Source organism: Doryrhamphus excisus, linkage group LG2 (genome assembly GCF_037039965.1).
Source record: "Doryrhamphus excisus strain RoL-2023G ecotype Guam linkage group LG2, RoL_Dexc_Guam_v1.1, whole genome shotgun sequence".
Classification (NCBI taxonomy): Eukaryota; Metazoa; Chordata; class Actinopteri; order Syngnathiformes; family Syngnathidae; genus Doryrhamphus; species Doryrhamphus excisus.
In genome coordinates, this window is record NC_136358.1 from 20,802,337 (window position 1) to 20,817,082 (window position 14,746).

General features: G+C 42.0%; 2 protein-coding genes across 2 annotated transcripts in view; both read right to left on the reverse strand.

The window, feature by feature from the left end:
* Positions 1-4,798, reverse strand: part of LOC131132465 (ankyrin-3-like) — an 88,350-nt gene extending 83,552 nt beyond the window's left edge. Inside the window, exon 1 of the mRNA XM_078788004.1 lies at positions 4,595-4,798. Coding sequence (XP_078644130.1) covers positions 4,595-4,630 — 36 coding nt within the window. The 5' untranslated portion in view covers positions 4,631-4,798. The remainder of the gene's footprint in view (positions 1-4,594) is intronic.
* A 1,007-nt stretch (positions 4,799-5,805) lies between these two features.
* acsl5 (acyl-CoA synthetase long chain family member 5) lies at positions 5,806-13,513 on the reverse strand. Its single transcript, XM_058078204.2, has 22 exons — positions 13,372-13,513; positions 13,019-13,116; positions 11,909-12,074; positions 11,726-11,837; positions 10,416-10,480; positions 10,235-10,336; positions 10,065-10,164; positions 8,867-9,045; positions 8,704-8,736; positions 7,992-8,043; positions 7,847-7,920; positions 7,688-7,765; positions 7,494-7,628; positions 7,288-7,422; positions 7,134-7,229; positions 6,930-7,002; positions 6,761-6,849; positions 6,576-6,692; positions 6,362-6,505; positions 6,199-6,300; positions 6,048-6,119; positions 5,806-5,961 (listed from the first exon to the last, which is right to left on the reverse strand). The coding sequence occupies exons 3-22, from the start codon at positions 12,062-12,064 to the stop codon at positions 5,824-5,826; spliced, it is 2,052 nt and encodes a 683-aa protein (XP_057934187.2). The 5' UTR covers positions 12,065-12,074; positions 13,019-13,116; positions 13,372-13,513; the 3' UTR covers positions 5,806-5,823.
* Between the last annotated feature and the right edge of the window lie 1,233 nt (positions 13,514-14,746).

A 14,746-nucleotide genomic window follows, 5' to 3' on the forward strand; every position in this document is an offset into this window, starting at 1 on the left:
TAGTGGGGATTAATGGACTCTGCCCAGCAACCACCGGTCCATCCAGCAGGTCCTGCTAATGGACACCTTTGCTGGACCAAGTTGGAAGTGGAGGAGCTGGACTTTGGAAATAATGACAAGCGGTGAAGAAGAATGCTGAGACTGCGCTTTGCTGCTGTTTTTCTACAAGCAAAACTCGCTACATAAATACTGCAGTATTTATGTAGTCCCAACACCTCACAAAAATTTGATTTTTCCATTTTTCTGTTAAATAAATAAGAATAATAATTAAAAAAAAGATAAGTAGAAGGAGTGAGTGGACAGTCCTATGTTTCTCAAGAAAAGAGGTTACTTCAAGAAGTACCTTTATCATGTTAGTGTTAGGGTTTCTACTGCATCGCTAAGATCCAATGTGATATTTAGTTTAAAAAAAAACTCAGTAGATCCACTGATGGTGGTGGGAAATGGTTATTAGCGACTCCAAACTCTGTGAGCTTCTAATTAGCGCCTCGCTCCCTGTATGCACACTCTATAGTACTACACAGACAAGCGCTTTTGTTCCATGACTTGAAAGGCGTCGGGTTTCAGCAAGTTTGCGAGCTAGTCCAGCTGCATAGCGGCCCATGTTCACAAAACAGTCCTGTGTGAAATGCCGTTGACAGATTAAAATATATTTATTTATTTTGCTGGTAGAGAATCAGAAACTCCAACCACTTCTGCCTGATGTTTGCCTGGTTAGGAATTATAAAGAAATTTAGCTTTTCCTTACACCCAAACAAACACTTCCGGGGAGACATTAATAACACCGTAAACAGAGAAGCAGAACTTAGGAGAGGGCGGAGCATGTATCGGACCTACACCACACGCCCATAAAAGGAAGCCCGGCAATCTTCCAAATCACAACTACCCAAAAAAACTCTTTGAAACGGAGCGTTCAGAGCAATCCCAAACTTCTTTCAGGGCTCACTTCCAATTGCTAAAACCTCACGATTAGCTGGATGAAGTAAAATACAAACATCAGGCATTCAGGAAGTACTGTATAGAACATCAACAAGGATCACTCCCAATTCCTAACATGTCGATATAATGTCTTATAGGTCTTGTGTTCTCTTATATCTACTAGATTGGGTGATATATAGTGTATAAAGGTGACTATAGGGGTGTTATTTCATATCTAGAGGGCTCTAATTGAGTTAAAAACGACCAAAATGTTATTTGCTCAACGAGCAGCAGGTGCTCCATCATGCTTGCAACAAAGAAGTGACGGAAAGAAGTTAGCATCTTAGCTAAACCATTAGGTCTGCATGTTGTTTTTGTTTGGTTGCCAAGGCAACATCATGCAAGCTGATGGATATCCATGGAAACGACAATCACACAGCATGACGTCTCCGGGTTCCGTTGTTGAGATTTGGATGGAAAGTTTGGTGAAAACCAAGAAGCAAATCCTTGTTGGGAATCTTTCATGGAATCATGGAGCACTTGTTGATGGGGAATAAAAGAGGCTCATTTAGACAGGAGAAATACCACACACACACACACGTGTGCACACACACACACACACCAAGTGACATAAAGCAGACACCAAAACATGAGTCACTTTGACTCACAAGCCGTCTTTGTCTGTGGACCACCGGGTCAACAAGAGAGACCACTTCAGGGATGGACATCATAAACACCCGATTGTGCGGGATTGATTGTTGATTGATGGAATCTTGAAGAAACCGGGAGAAAAAACTGGCACAACATCCGGACTATCAGTCAGAACATTCCATAAATTCCAGGTTTTCCTGCAGTTTTACATTCTCATTGAAGACCAACTGACACAAGGAACACATCCAAGTACATTTCTCAATTGATTCCAACCGTTCCATGATCACATTCAGGAAAACACAAATTCCCTTTGAACTTGAGTCATTACGTCCATCCATATTTCCCAATGGATTCAAAACATTCCGATGTCAAATCTTCAGCTCATTCGGGACATGTAGGCTATCTTCTGGTGTATACTAACAATTTCCGCTTTTTCTGCAATTCCACATTTTCAGGAACATAACTCCCATTCCAAGGATGGCTTGCACCCTTTTAGTTGGGTGCAAGGTCTTGCCCCAGATGGAGGAGTTGAAGTATCTCAGAGCTGGATTGTTGACCCAGACCTGGGACATGGATGGATCGATGGAAAGGAAATTCCAGTTGAACTGCAAATATTCCCAAGTTCCACATTTCTCAAACAATTCAAATCATTCCAACATCTAACTATCCAGCTCATTCAAGACAACGGGACTTCCAATTGCCGGCATTCCAAAACTACCTAGACAAGGACAATCAGGAAATTAATTGATTCATGATGAAGTACTAGCTGCATGGCGGTCGAGTGGTTAGCATGCACCTGAGTTCAATTCCACCCTCAGCCATCTCTGTGTGGCGTTTGCATGTTCTCCTCGTGCATGCGTAGGTTTTCTCCAAGTATTCCGGTTTGGTTAATTAGCCACTCCAAATTGTCCATAGGTATGAATGTGAGTGTGAATGGTTGTTTGTCTATATGTGCCCTGTGATTGGCTGGCCACCAGTCCAGGGTGTACCCCGCCTCTCCCCCATAAAAGATAGCTGGGATAGGCTCCAGCACTCCTTGCGACCCTCGTAAGTATAACAGGTAGAAATGAACGAATGAATGATGTGTAGTATTCTGGTCAGTGGGCGGCAGCAGTGACAAAAACACTGAAAAAAGCTCTCCTCCCATCCTGTGTGGAAGTGGTACATTTTTTAAGTTTCAAAGAAATACTGTAAATTTGAGGCTAACGGGTAAGCTTGCTACCTAGCGGCTGTCGCGAGTCCCTGCAGCATTAGAGTTGCAATGTGTTGTCAACAAGGAATAATAATATGTTAAATAATATTAAAAATGTATTTAGAAAGTCATAAACAGGGTTTCCATGCTCCAAGTACAAAAATATTATATTAAATAACATGTAGACATTCATTAGTACTTCGGAGGAATAAATACAAATGTGGGTTTATGTGATACTATTTTTCGCACTTGTCGCTAAACCGGTCGGCCATCTTGTCAGGCATCCACGCCGTTATTATGGCGCCATCCGAGAGCACAATCGAGCGCGTTGTCCCGTCCCAACAAGGTGACACTAGCTGGCCTGCGCTGAACTGGTGTTTACTGGTTCCATGACAATAGCCGGCACGGAGAGGCACTCGCCACCAAAGCGATGCGCTGAGTCAGCCCAACCCGACTTTTCTCATCACAATGAGGGGTGGGGGCGAACGGGCAGGGCGGGGGTGGACTTTGTGAATAGCTGCCAGAGCTTTTGTGACCTTTCAGAGCGGCGATGAAGGCCGATGAATGACTTACTTCCTGCTTACATGTCATCAACATGTGGTCTGTTTGCTCTTCAGCGGCGACACGGGTGGCGTCAGGTGATGTTTGCTCGCTTGCACGCCGTCGTGACAACAGGCGGCTATTAGGTGGAGCGCTGTGGTCAACCATTAATGGAGGCACGCTGACAAACGCACCGCCTTGGTGTGTTGTTGTGCGACTCTTGACGGGGGGCGGCACCCTCGTAGCTTCTGCCTTTGTACCAATGACACTTTTACGCCATATGCAAATGTATCCCAACGCATTCCACCGACAGGAAGTTCAAAAGGGAAGAAAATGTGGCGTGGTCCCACCTCCATTGCGGTGCCTGTGCACTTGTCATGTTATTCACACCAAACTTTCCCAAGCATGTCTTTGTGGAGCACTGACAACAGGATGGGGTTTCCCACAACATTGAAAGCATCATTAGGCTCCACTGCAGTCCAAGCTCTCCTTCATTGATTAGGAGGAAGAGAAAGTGAAAAGTATCAACAGATCGGTTCTGGACACATACACAATGCCTGATTCTAGAACCCAATGTCAGGAAAAGCACACGCAAACAAACTTTTCACCTTAAAGGCAGCAACAAAACAGAAACAAAAAGGTCTTTCCTGCACTTTTATCTTTAATAGCGACAATAATAGTCTGTCAACAGAATTAGTATTGGCCAAGAAATAAGGTTAATGGCACACTGTGGTCATAATTGCATGTAAAACTATGGACAATGACTCCATTAGACTGGATGTGACCACACACACACACACACACACACACACACACACACACACACACTGTTACGCAAGAACAGTGATGATTAACCACAACTACAACCACTTTGCAGCATAACTAAATTAGTATTTTGTGTCAAATTGTACAACATTTATACACTCTGATGTAATTTTGCACATTAATTAAAACAAAAGCGCACATCATGGAATAATTTCATGCTATATTAGCTACAGCAGCATAGCATCCCCCTCCATAGGCTCTTAAAGAAATGCTAGGTTCAATGACAGCTGGGTGAAGACCATGAACAACATCTAACAATCGTTTCGAAAGTCAAAATAAGTCAGGTCAAACATCAATGGCGTTGATTTGCTGCCCGTTGTCTGCTTGAGAGGATCGTACAAACACTAATTCGTGTCATGGATTCCATTCAAAGACCGCTTGGTTGACGAGGATGTGTTTAAAGTCTTATATATCGCCATTTCCATGTTAACTAGTTATAAGTGGTGCTTCAGAGGAGTCGCTTCTTACCTGCTGACGGCGGGCACCTGTGGCGGGAGAAGCCATGTTGGATCCCGGTGAGTCCAACCCCGACAGTCAAATCAATAAATAAAAAAATAAATCCACGCGTATCACAACGCCGGAATCTCGGCAGGACCACCGGGAGGACCGAAGCGAGACAGCCCGGAGTGAGCCGAGGCTGGCCGGCGGAGGAGCGACTTCTACTGGGAAAGTTGACCACCCCCACTCGGGGTCACATGGAGCCTTCAACACTCTGCGTGTGACGTCACACACAGCGGGCTTCATCGTTGTCGTTTGTTTGAATTGTTTGAATAAAGTTACGTTTAAAATAACAGTCATCGTTAATACAAACTTTAACTATTCTGATGTCTAACTTAGCAGGATACTATAAATACATATTTTTCATCTTTTTATTGTCGTTGCAACTGACCCTCCTGCATAAAAAAAAATCCCGATGGTAAATCGAATTTACGAGATAAAAAATTATGAAATTCGAAATTATGAGATACCAACTGCGCATGTGCTGCAGGTGCCGTCTGTTTCACAGTCGTCTTCGTCACTTTTGTGAACAGCCACATCCTTATTATTTATTTATTATTATTATTTTATTGTTTATTATTTTTTATTTATTATTATTATTATTTTTATTTTTTATTATTTATTTCCATGCCTCAAAATTATTTTCAATGTGCGTTTGCTTAGTACAATTCCATGCCAATTCACCAGCAAATGAAGTATTTCGTCACTTGTAAAGCCACACTTAAAGTACTCCTCAATGTACTCACACTTTCCTTCTCATTGACTTTTTATCTCGTTATTTCAACTTTTTATCTCATTGTGATTTTCTATCTCATAATTTCGACTTTCTCTCAAAAGGGGAGTACTTCCTGTCTCAAGGGGAAAGAAACAAAATAATTAATACATCAATATAAGTGTAACGTTTCCCAGCGATAAAAAAAATGCACTAGAAATAAAATAACTGGTGCTCAAACAGTTGCTGTAATGAACCAATGTCACCACATGAGGGCACTGTTGGACATTTTTAATTAAAGACGCACACCTGTGTAACGGTACATGTACAAGTGACATATCAATGTACTGTTAAATGAGTTAAATGTTAATCACTCCTATAAAAAAAAAAAGAGCGAGATTTTTGTATGATTTCAAAAGTTAGATCTTGTAAAAATGAAAAAAACAAAAGAGACTTTGAGTCGACAAGACAACTTTCCTAGCATATTTTATTGCGAGTTTGCATAAAGCTGGTCGATTTGCACCCTGAAGAAGTCCTTGAGGTCGGCTCTCTTGGCTTTCAGCGTGGGGGTCAAGAGGCCATTTTCGATGGTGAACTGTTCCGGGTGGAGATACACGTCCTTCACCTAAGGAGGTGAGAGAACATTATTATTGCTGATCAAACTCATTAAAGCAACCTGAAAACACGCTATAATTACAGGTGTGTTGTTACCTGCTCAAAGGACTTCAGTCCCGCTTCTTTTCCCAGATTGATCATGTCAGACAGAACAGCTTTCTTGACCTCCTGCGAGACAAAAACCTTCCATGAAAGAGTTCTTGTCCCAGCAGCTGTGTGGGTGAATGGGCATGGAATCGAACCTAACCTTGTTTTTGCACAATTCTTCAATTGAACCCTGGAAACCCAGATTCTTGGCGAAACCCGGCAACACCTCCAGATCGGGGACCACAACCGCAACCAGGAAAGCCTGGCGAGATCAAGAAGTTGCAGCTTTGGAGAACCAGCAGCTATGAACGCTCCGGTTTTACCTGCAGACTGTCCCCGTGCACAAAGACTTGGGCCACCGGTGCACTACGCACGTAGACGTTCTCAATCTTCTCCGGTGCAATGTATTCACCCTGAGCAAGCTTGAAGATGTTCTTCTTGCGGTCGATGATCTTCAGAACTCCCGTCTGATCACAAAGCCAGAAAATTAGCCTTAGCGAAGTTCAATTAGCAACGTAAACCGATTAGGAACATTACCTGCAGCCATTTTCCAATATCTCCAGTGTGGAGCCAACCATCTTTATCCAAAGCCTCAGCAGTTTTCTCCGGGTCCTTCAAGTAGCCCTTAAAGACGTTGGTTCCTTTGATGCAGACCTGCAATGGCGTTGACCACAATGGTGATTCACAGAGATTTGAGAAGCTCCTACAGTCCACAAACGCACCTCGCCTTCGCCGTTGGATGCAAAATAGTTCATCTCTTCAACGTCCGTCAGCTTGACCACGTTGCAAGGCAAAGGAACGCCAACGTGTCCTGACGTGAAACAGTTCACAAGATCATGAGAAGACCACAAGAACGTTCAACGTGGAGATCAAGCAGAGTGGACTTTGTACCCGAAGTGGCATCTCCAGGCATGGTGAAGGTGCAGCCGGCCGTGCACTCCGTCTGACCGTAGGCCTCGAAGATCTGTCAGTCACATGGGAAGCAGTGGTTGTCATGGCGACACGTTTAATGTCCGCCCAACTCGAACGATTCGTTTTAGATTCGGAATAATTACACAGTACATCCACGGAATTCCACATCAGTGACAGCGTTACCTGGCAACCGAGCGAGGCCCTGAGGAAGTCCAGAACAGAAGGCGAAATGGGCGCCGCCCCCGTCACCATGACTCGCACCCGTCCACCGAGAGACTCCTGATTGACAAGTCGGCCATCATTCACTTCCCGCACGTTTTCTTCCCCGATGTCGTACCTGCACTTTGTGGAAGATGAGCTTGTCCCAAATGCCGTTGTTCCTCACAATTCCGTCCCGCACCTCCGCCAGTTTCCTCTCCACTGCGAAGTTGAGGAGCCATTTTTTGAAAGGCGACTTGGCGCCGCTCTGAACCTGGACACGGGAGAACAAACCGACTGCAGGAGGTGAATCGTTTAAAACGGCGACGAATCATTCCGACCAACTTTGTCGTAGACGCGGTTGAGAAGTCGAGGCACGACGGGGAAAATAGTCGGCTGCAGGGTCTTCATGTCGTCGGGCAGCAGTCTAATGTCCCCCTGGAAGAACCCCACTCGAGCGCCAACGCCATACATGACGGTCTGCAAAGGAACAGGACATCGATACTCCCGTCGGGGTTGAACCGCAACCGACTTCTTACCTGCACCACTCTCTCAAACATGTGCGCCAACGGCAGGAAGGAGATGCTAACATCCTCAGTATTCGGAACGATGGACGTCTAGGTCAAACACATTGGAGACCAGGAGTTAGCATAGCAGCTAAACGCACTTCATTTGACTTTTATTTAAAAATGGCAGACCTCAAAGGCTTTGACGACGCCAGCCGCATCGGAGACCACGTTCTCGTGGGTCAGCATCGCACCCTTGGGGTTCCCTTGGAAAACGCCAAATTAGAATCACTCTCGTTTTAGCTAACGTCTCCGGTTCCTCCAGTTCTAAGTTCACCTGTAGTTCCACTGGTGAAGCAAACAATGCTGAGGTCTTCTGGCTTTGGTGGCTGCAGTGGACAACATAACATCCTTACAATCATTCCAGAACCTTAGATCAGGAGTGTCCGACTTTTCCGTGAGGGACTCAAAGAAACATCTAGCGCTTAAAAAGATCCATCCATAGGTCAGATCTCAGGACCAGCAAAGCAAGGAAACCCAGACTTCTCTCCAAAAGTTACTTTGTCCAGATCCTCATGTTCCGGAGACTCCGTCATGTTGGGAAAACATTTTCCGATTAAAAAGATCCATTCATATTCTTCGGCTTATCCGAGGTCAGATCTCAGAAGCAGCAAAGCATGGAAACCCAGACTTCTCTCCAAGGTTACTTGGTCCAGATCCTCCTGGTCGACCCCAAGGTGTTCCCAGGTTGGGACACACTCTCAAACTGTTCTGGTCTCTAGCGGTCATACGTGCCCTGAACACCTCCCCAGTGAGGCGTCCGAAGGGCATCCTGACCAGATACCTGGAGCCAACTCATCTGCATTCCCAATGCTGAGGAGCAACGGTTCCTCAGATGACAGTTCTTGTCACAAACTCTAACAAAACGTAGAACCCAGAAAACCAATTCTGGCCGATTATACCGAAGATCTTGTCTTTTGGGTCGCCATCCAAATCTCATGACCAAAAGTGAGAGTAGGAACGGATGGACCAGTAAAGTGAAAGCTTACCATTGGTTTCTGGAGGTCACTTTTCCCAGCAGCCTGTGGAGAACCAAGAGAACCAGGTTCAATACCAACGGTTGCTGCCCAACGATATACGACCAAAAGTACATAGTATTCCCTACAGGAAGTACGGCTAGAAGTACAGCTATTTGCAAAGTAGCCGCGATACCTCCATATCCTGCATGGACACCACATCCACGCCGCACTTGGCTCCTCGCTGGACCAGGTCCGAGTCAAAGGGATCCATGACCACGACCGTTTTGAGAACCGGAGTCTGGCCTTTCTCACGGTTCTGCAGCAAAATTTCGGCTTTTTTCTGATTGTCGCAAAGCACCGTGGAGATGTCAGCTGAACAGAAGACATTTCAAGTCAATCGAATTTAGATCCAATTAAAATTAAAGCTGCAAGCAGAGTCGAACCGTGATTTTCATTTAGGCTAATTTGATCAAAGTCTTGTGCTAGGGCTAGCTAGTTCATTGACTTACGAGCCCAAAATGGCTGGCGGAAAACGTTGCGTTCATCCTGCTCCATTATGACGTCTCCAAGTGTGAATTCATAAAACTGTTGGCAGGGGCAAATTTCTTCAAATTGAAAGCAGGCGCTATAGACGTTTTGGGGGTTTTGCGACACCCAGAATACCAAAATGTATCCCTGAACTTTATGCGCTAGTAAATTTTGGTGAGTTTCTGCATGTTAAGGACCTCAAAAATGAGGAAAACCACATCATAGTTTCAAGACAGACTTTGCACATCGGTGCTACGGACCCAATTAAAGATGCTAACAGCTCACACGAGTCAGGGTTCCAAGTGAAGTCAGTACCTGTTGCTACTGGGTGAAAAATCCAGGAAGTGACCGATAGCTTCAGGGTGACATCCGTCGCACGATACCGCCATTACGACTTGGAGAAGCGTTTACATGCCCCACCCACATCCTATGGCGTAGCCTAAAATGGGTTAGGTTTAACCTAACCCTAATGGTCCATCTATCAAGTATCTGAGAGTCAGATTTGGGCTCCTTTGGTCAAATTTCCTTGGACGGGGTTGCCATTATAAGACCCTGATTTTAGCCTAAAATGGCTAGTCCAAACCAAAACAATCCACTTCCTGGACTTTTAATCCCACATCCTGTTTTGACTTCACCACCAATGTAAACAATGTAGGTAGCCTTATTGAGGGTTTGTGTTCAAGAGTTAAAATACCAACATTTATTTGAAAAACGCCTTCATGTAAGTGAAAAAATAAACATAGCCGTTCTTTAGTGCATTCGCCTTGGAAACCCACTATCACACAAGACCCCCACAGGGACCGAGGAGCTCCTGGACTGGCTGTGTAATCAGCAGCATTCTAGCACAGCGAGGCTCCAATTACCTTGGTCGATAATGAAGACAAGGGCCTCAGGACCCAGGGTGTCGTACAGGGGGACCGCCACCATGGAGTAGGTGTAACAGGCCAGCTCGCCAATAATCCACTATTATGAAAAAAAAAAAAAATGAGCCTCAGGGGTGCCCACTTAGTGATTCCGCTGATGTTTGACTTGCCTCCGGTCTGTTCTGAGCAAAGATGCCAACAAAAGTATTTGGCTCGGCCTTCAGGCCCCTCTGAAGGAGCCCCGAGCCCAGATGCTCGGCTCTATCGGACACCTTCCAGGGTACAAGAAAAGTCGCCATTTTCTCATTTGTGCATCAAAATATGTCGTGTTTGTTTTGGTTTTTTTTTTACCTGTTTGTACCTGAGCCACTGGTATGGCCGCCCTGCTTTTCTGGAGCCCAAACACGGCCCGTTACCTAAAGAGTGGGACAAGGTCCAAAATCAGGAAATGTGGACACTTTCAGGCGTCACAATGGACATGGAAATATTTTTTAAAAATGCATCTAAGCCTGTCATATGCATAGTTGGAGAAAAAAACGCATCAACTTTGATCTTTTTCCAAAACCATTTTAAAACTCCTCCCCTGCAACCTCATTATTTTTTTTTAAATACAACTTTTCAAAACTAACCTTTAATATTTTAACTATGACTTATTGTGGTTTTCTGTTCAATTTCTGCAGTTTTTTAAAAAACTTTCCAAATATTTCAACTCATTTTCTTCACGTATTTTGACTTTATTCCCATGTAACTATATTTTCCAAAAATGGCAGCTGAATTTCTTGTTTTGAAATTCAATTTCTCTTATTTTTTTCTATTTTAAACTCCACCCTCCCACCTTAATTACCAAAAAATTTAGTTTATTTTGTACTCTTAATGCATTTTTAATATCAATTTTAAGCTAGTAAAATGACATTTTTTTTCATAAAATTGCAACTTAATATTTAGACTTTATTCTTTGTTTTTCCCCCCAATTTTGTTTTGATTTAACTTCCTTCTCATAATTATTATTTCCACAAATATTTTCACTTTAACCCTGTAGCATAATTTTTGAATTTTCCCGAAATTGTAACTTAGCTTTTCTTCCAATATTTTGACTTGGTTGTAAAATGACAATTATTTCTAACCCCACCACCCAACTATTTCAACTTTATATATATTTTGCAAAAATTATGACTTCAGTCATTTGACTTTATTCTTATAATAACATACTCTAATTTTTTTGCAACTAAATCATCCACCATTTACAGCAGTTTAATATTTGTAACTATTGTTATTTTCGCTTTTTATTTTGCATTCATTGACAAAACTGACATTTCTACCAAATGTTTATTTTTTTTCCTTAATATTTTGACTGGTAAAATTAGCGCAGATTTTTTTTTTTTTTACAGCTTTGAACTTTTGATACATTTTTGTGGCAAAATTTTGTTTTTGTTATGTTTTTTTTTCTTCACATACAGAATAATTTATTTCATTCTTCAGCTTTTTTTTTTTTTACATTTATACATCCAATGCAATGTAGGTCCAGCAACCTTGGTTAGCATCATTGGTCCGGGCTCTAACCAAAACATATTCTAACCAAGTTGATTTTTTATAAAATGTGCCACAGTCCGCACTTTAGCCCAAAGCTGTTCATTGTTCTGCAAGCGTCATAAAACCGTCACCTGAAACTCTCATCCCCCTCTGGAACACCTCATACATGGTCTTGGCGTCATCGTAGTAGTAAGCTAGCAGGTTATTGTTGTCCTTGAGCAAGGCGACCTTCCTGGCTCCGTCCTAAAAGACCAAGATGATGATGATGAAGCACGCGTCACAATAAAACACGACTGAAGGCATCACTGAATCACCTTGATGCCCGTGGTCTGGCAGTTGAGGTCGGCGGGAGGGCGTATGGGGGTGGGCCTGGTATTGAGATAGAACAGGGTCGCGGCCGCCACGGCGAACAGCGAGATGATGGCCGGCAAGGGGAGGGGCGAGAAGAGCAGCTGGAAGAGGAACTCCATGGCGCACGCTCTGCAGAGAGACACACGTTTCCTAAAAAGAGTCCGCTCGGAGCTCCTTGACGTGATCTCCGGGAATTGGGGCCAAAGTCCGTCTTGCATAAGTCGGACTTCAATCATGAGAAACAAAACGCTAAAGTTGCTCGCATGCTATAAGTGCAGGAAGGCCCGGAATGAAGCGACTTGTGGAAACCTTTCCATGGAATAGCAAACATAGTCATGGAAAAACCTCTGAGATCAAACTACAGCCATAATTCATAACCGTTTTGTGGTTTAATACATTAGTAAAAAATACATAATAAAATTTAATTCAACAAAAATTAGCAGGAAGTGAACAAATGTAACAGTTACCGATTGTAAAAGTACCAGATGGAGGGGTAGGATTTAATAAGCTTTGCTTCTTCCTACTCCTTTTCGACATGTGAAACTGGGAACTGATTATGGGATGCATTCAATTCAAAATCTGATGCATGTTCAAACGAAATAAAAACAACAACCAAATAAAACATTTAAACTGAAAAATGACAAACAAATAAGGCATTCAGAAGAGACATTCAAAGCTATGATTGCAATGCTACACTGGTCGCTAGGTGTCGCTAGTGTTAAATGGATGACAAAGTAAAAGTACACCAACGCTTACATGTCTGACTATATAGTGTGTCAAATTTCTGGCTACCATTGGAGCGTAAAGGTGACTATAGGGGTGTTATTTCATTCACAGAAGGCTCTAATGTTAAATAATTAAAGCCTACTTTAGAAATTCATTGGTCAGGTTCGACTAGATTTCATCAAGAAACAGTATAACTGTTACATTTGATATGAAAGTACGTTTACACCATTCCCTAAGGATGCTGCATAACAACCCCGGACCAAGCACGGACCCCTGCGGGACACCACAAACCACTCTTGAAGCAAATTAGTGCTTCTATTTAGTGATCTTATAGAGAATGCTCTTACCGGTGGCTGGTCCGTCCCCAAGAGCGTCAACACGCAGCAGAACGTCTTCCTCAGCTCTACAAGTTATAGCACTCCCAACCGGGACCTTTGAACTTTGCCTGTTGTGATAAAAAAAAAAAAAGCAGCACGAGCAGAGGCATAAACACGATAATGCATCGATAAAATGGTAATTAATGGGAAAGGAATTATTAAGGAGTTAGGTTGTCTTATGAAAGTGATGCAGAAATGGCTATAAAATAAATATCATCATTGGCCTATTTTCATTGATTTTTAGTAGTTGCTCATTATTATGGGATGCAACAAGCCGGGACTTGCCCAAATAAAACAAAAGTCCACGTTGATGAGAAGGTTACCTGCTTATTAGCGGAGATGTTTCAGGCCAGAACGGGTAGAGATCCCTGGTGGCAAAGCAGCTAAAAACCTTCCCTGGTAGACACACCTGTGCTCATTAACACCTCAAGTGCACGCAGCTGTGTGTGTGTTTGTGTGTGTGTGTGTGTGTGTGTTTGTGTGTGGCTTCTTTTGTTTTCAATCATCTCCGGCTTCTTAAAGAACTAATGAAATCAGTCCTTTTCCACCAGCGTGTTTGTTGTACGCATTACAGGATGACCTTTGGCGGCACTTTTATCAACGCCGGAGATAATTAACCTTTGGAATTTGTTGATAAAATCTCATCAGGAGCATCAAATGCGTCCGTATGATATCTGATATCTATGACAGGCTTTTTAAAAAAAACTTCACAACACAGAGCAGAAGCGCTATTTGCAGTTTAAAAGAGGTTTTCAGGGGAAAAAAATAGAATTTGGGTTTAATGCAACATGTCAACTATGTCTTGTGAGGAACATTTGGACACTTCATTAGGTACACCCGAGCTGGGGTTAATGTAGCGCCTAATTAGCATACAGCATATGAGAATACAGCTGGAATAGGTGCAGATTCGGGAAGATCTAGAAAGCTTTCAAAAATGGGAAAAAAATAATATCAAAAATCAAAATATATGTCAAAGTATTAAGAGAAAAAAAATCCTAATCTTATATCATAAAGAAAAATATTATCAGTTGAAATATTAAAGAAGAATGCATATGGAAAAGTTGGAATATTAAGAGAAACAAACAAAACAAAACTAAGTTGTCATTTTTGGAAAATTAAGTTGTAGAAAACAATAGTATGGCAAGTTATGACAACAGAAAATACTATGAAGAAAGGTGAAAAAAAACATATTTTATGAGAAAAAATTCTAAATATTACAAACATTTTTTTTATTCTAACAAGAAATATTTACCAGAATAAACGTTTAACATTATGAAGTTGTCATTTTGGGAAAATTAGTTGATGGGAATATATTCAAATTATTATGGGAATGAAGTCATAATATTAGAGCAAAAACTAAAATATAACTAACTATAAATATAACTAAAATAAATTATAATCAAAATATAAGTCAAAGTATCAAGAGAAAAAAAATCATTTTTCATCTTATATCATGAAGAAAAATATTGTCAGTTGAAATATTTAAAAAGAATGCATATGGAAAAGTTGGAATATTAAGAGAAACAAACAAAACAAAATTAAGCTGTAATTTTTGGAAAATTAAGGAAAATTAAGGAAAACAAAAAGTCAAAGTATTATGGCAAGTTATGACAACAAAAATTACTATGAAGAAAGGTGAAAAAACAGATTTTATGACAAAAAATTTGAAATATTAAAAAAATGTTTTATTCTAACAAG

What these genes read in the sequence shown, in the direction of transcription:
- acsl5 (XM_058078204.2), bottom strand. Translation starts at nt 12,064, where the DNA reads ATGGAGTTCCTCTTCCAGCTGCTCTTCTCGCCCCTCCCCTTGCCGGCC. An exon ending in GCGTCGTCAAAGCCTTTGAG is followed by an intron (nt 7,766 to 7,846) that starts GTCTGCCATTTT and finishes TGTTTGACCTAG; the next exon opens with ACGTCCATCGTTCCGAATAC. An exon ending in TGCACGGGGACAGTCTGCAG is followed by an intron (nt 6,301 to 6,361) that starts GTAAAACCGGAG and finishes TGATCTCGCCAG; the next exon opens with GCTTTCCTGGTTGCGGTTGT.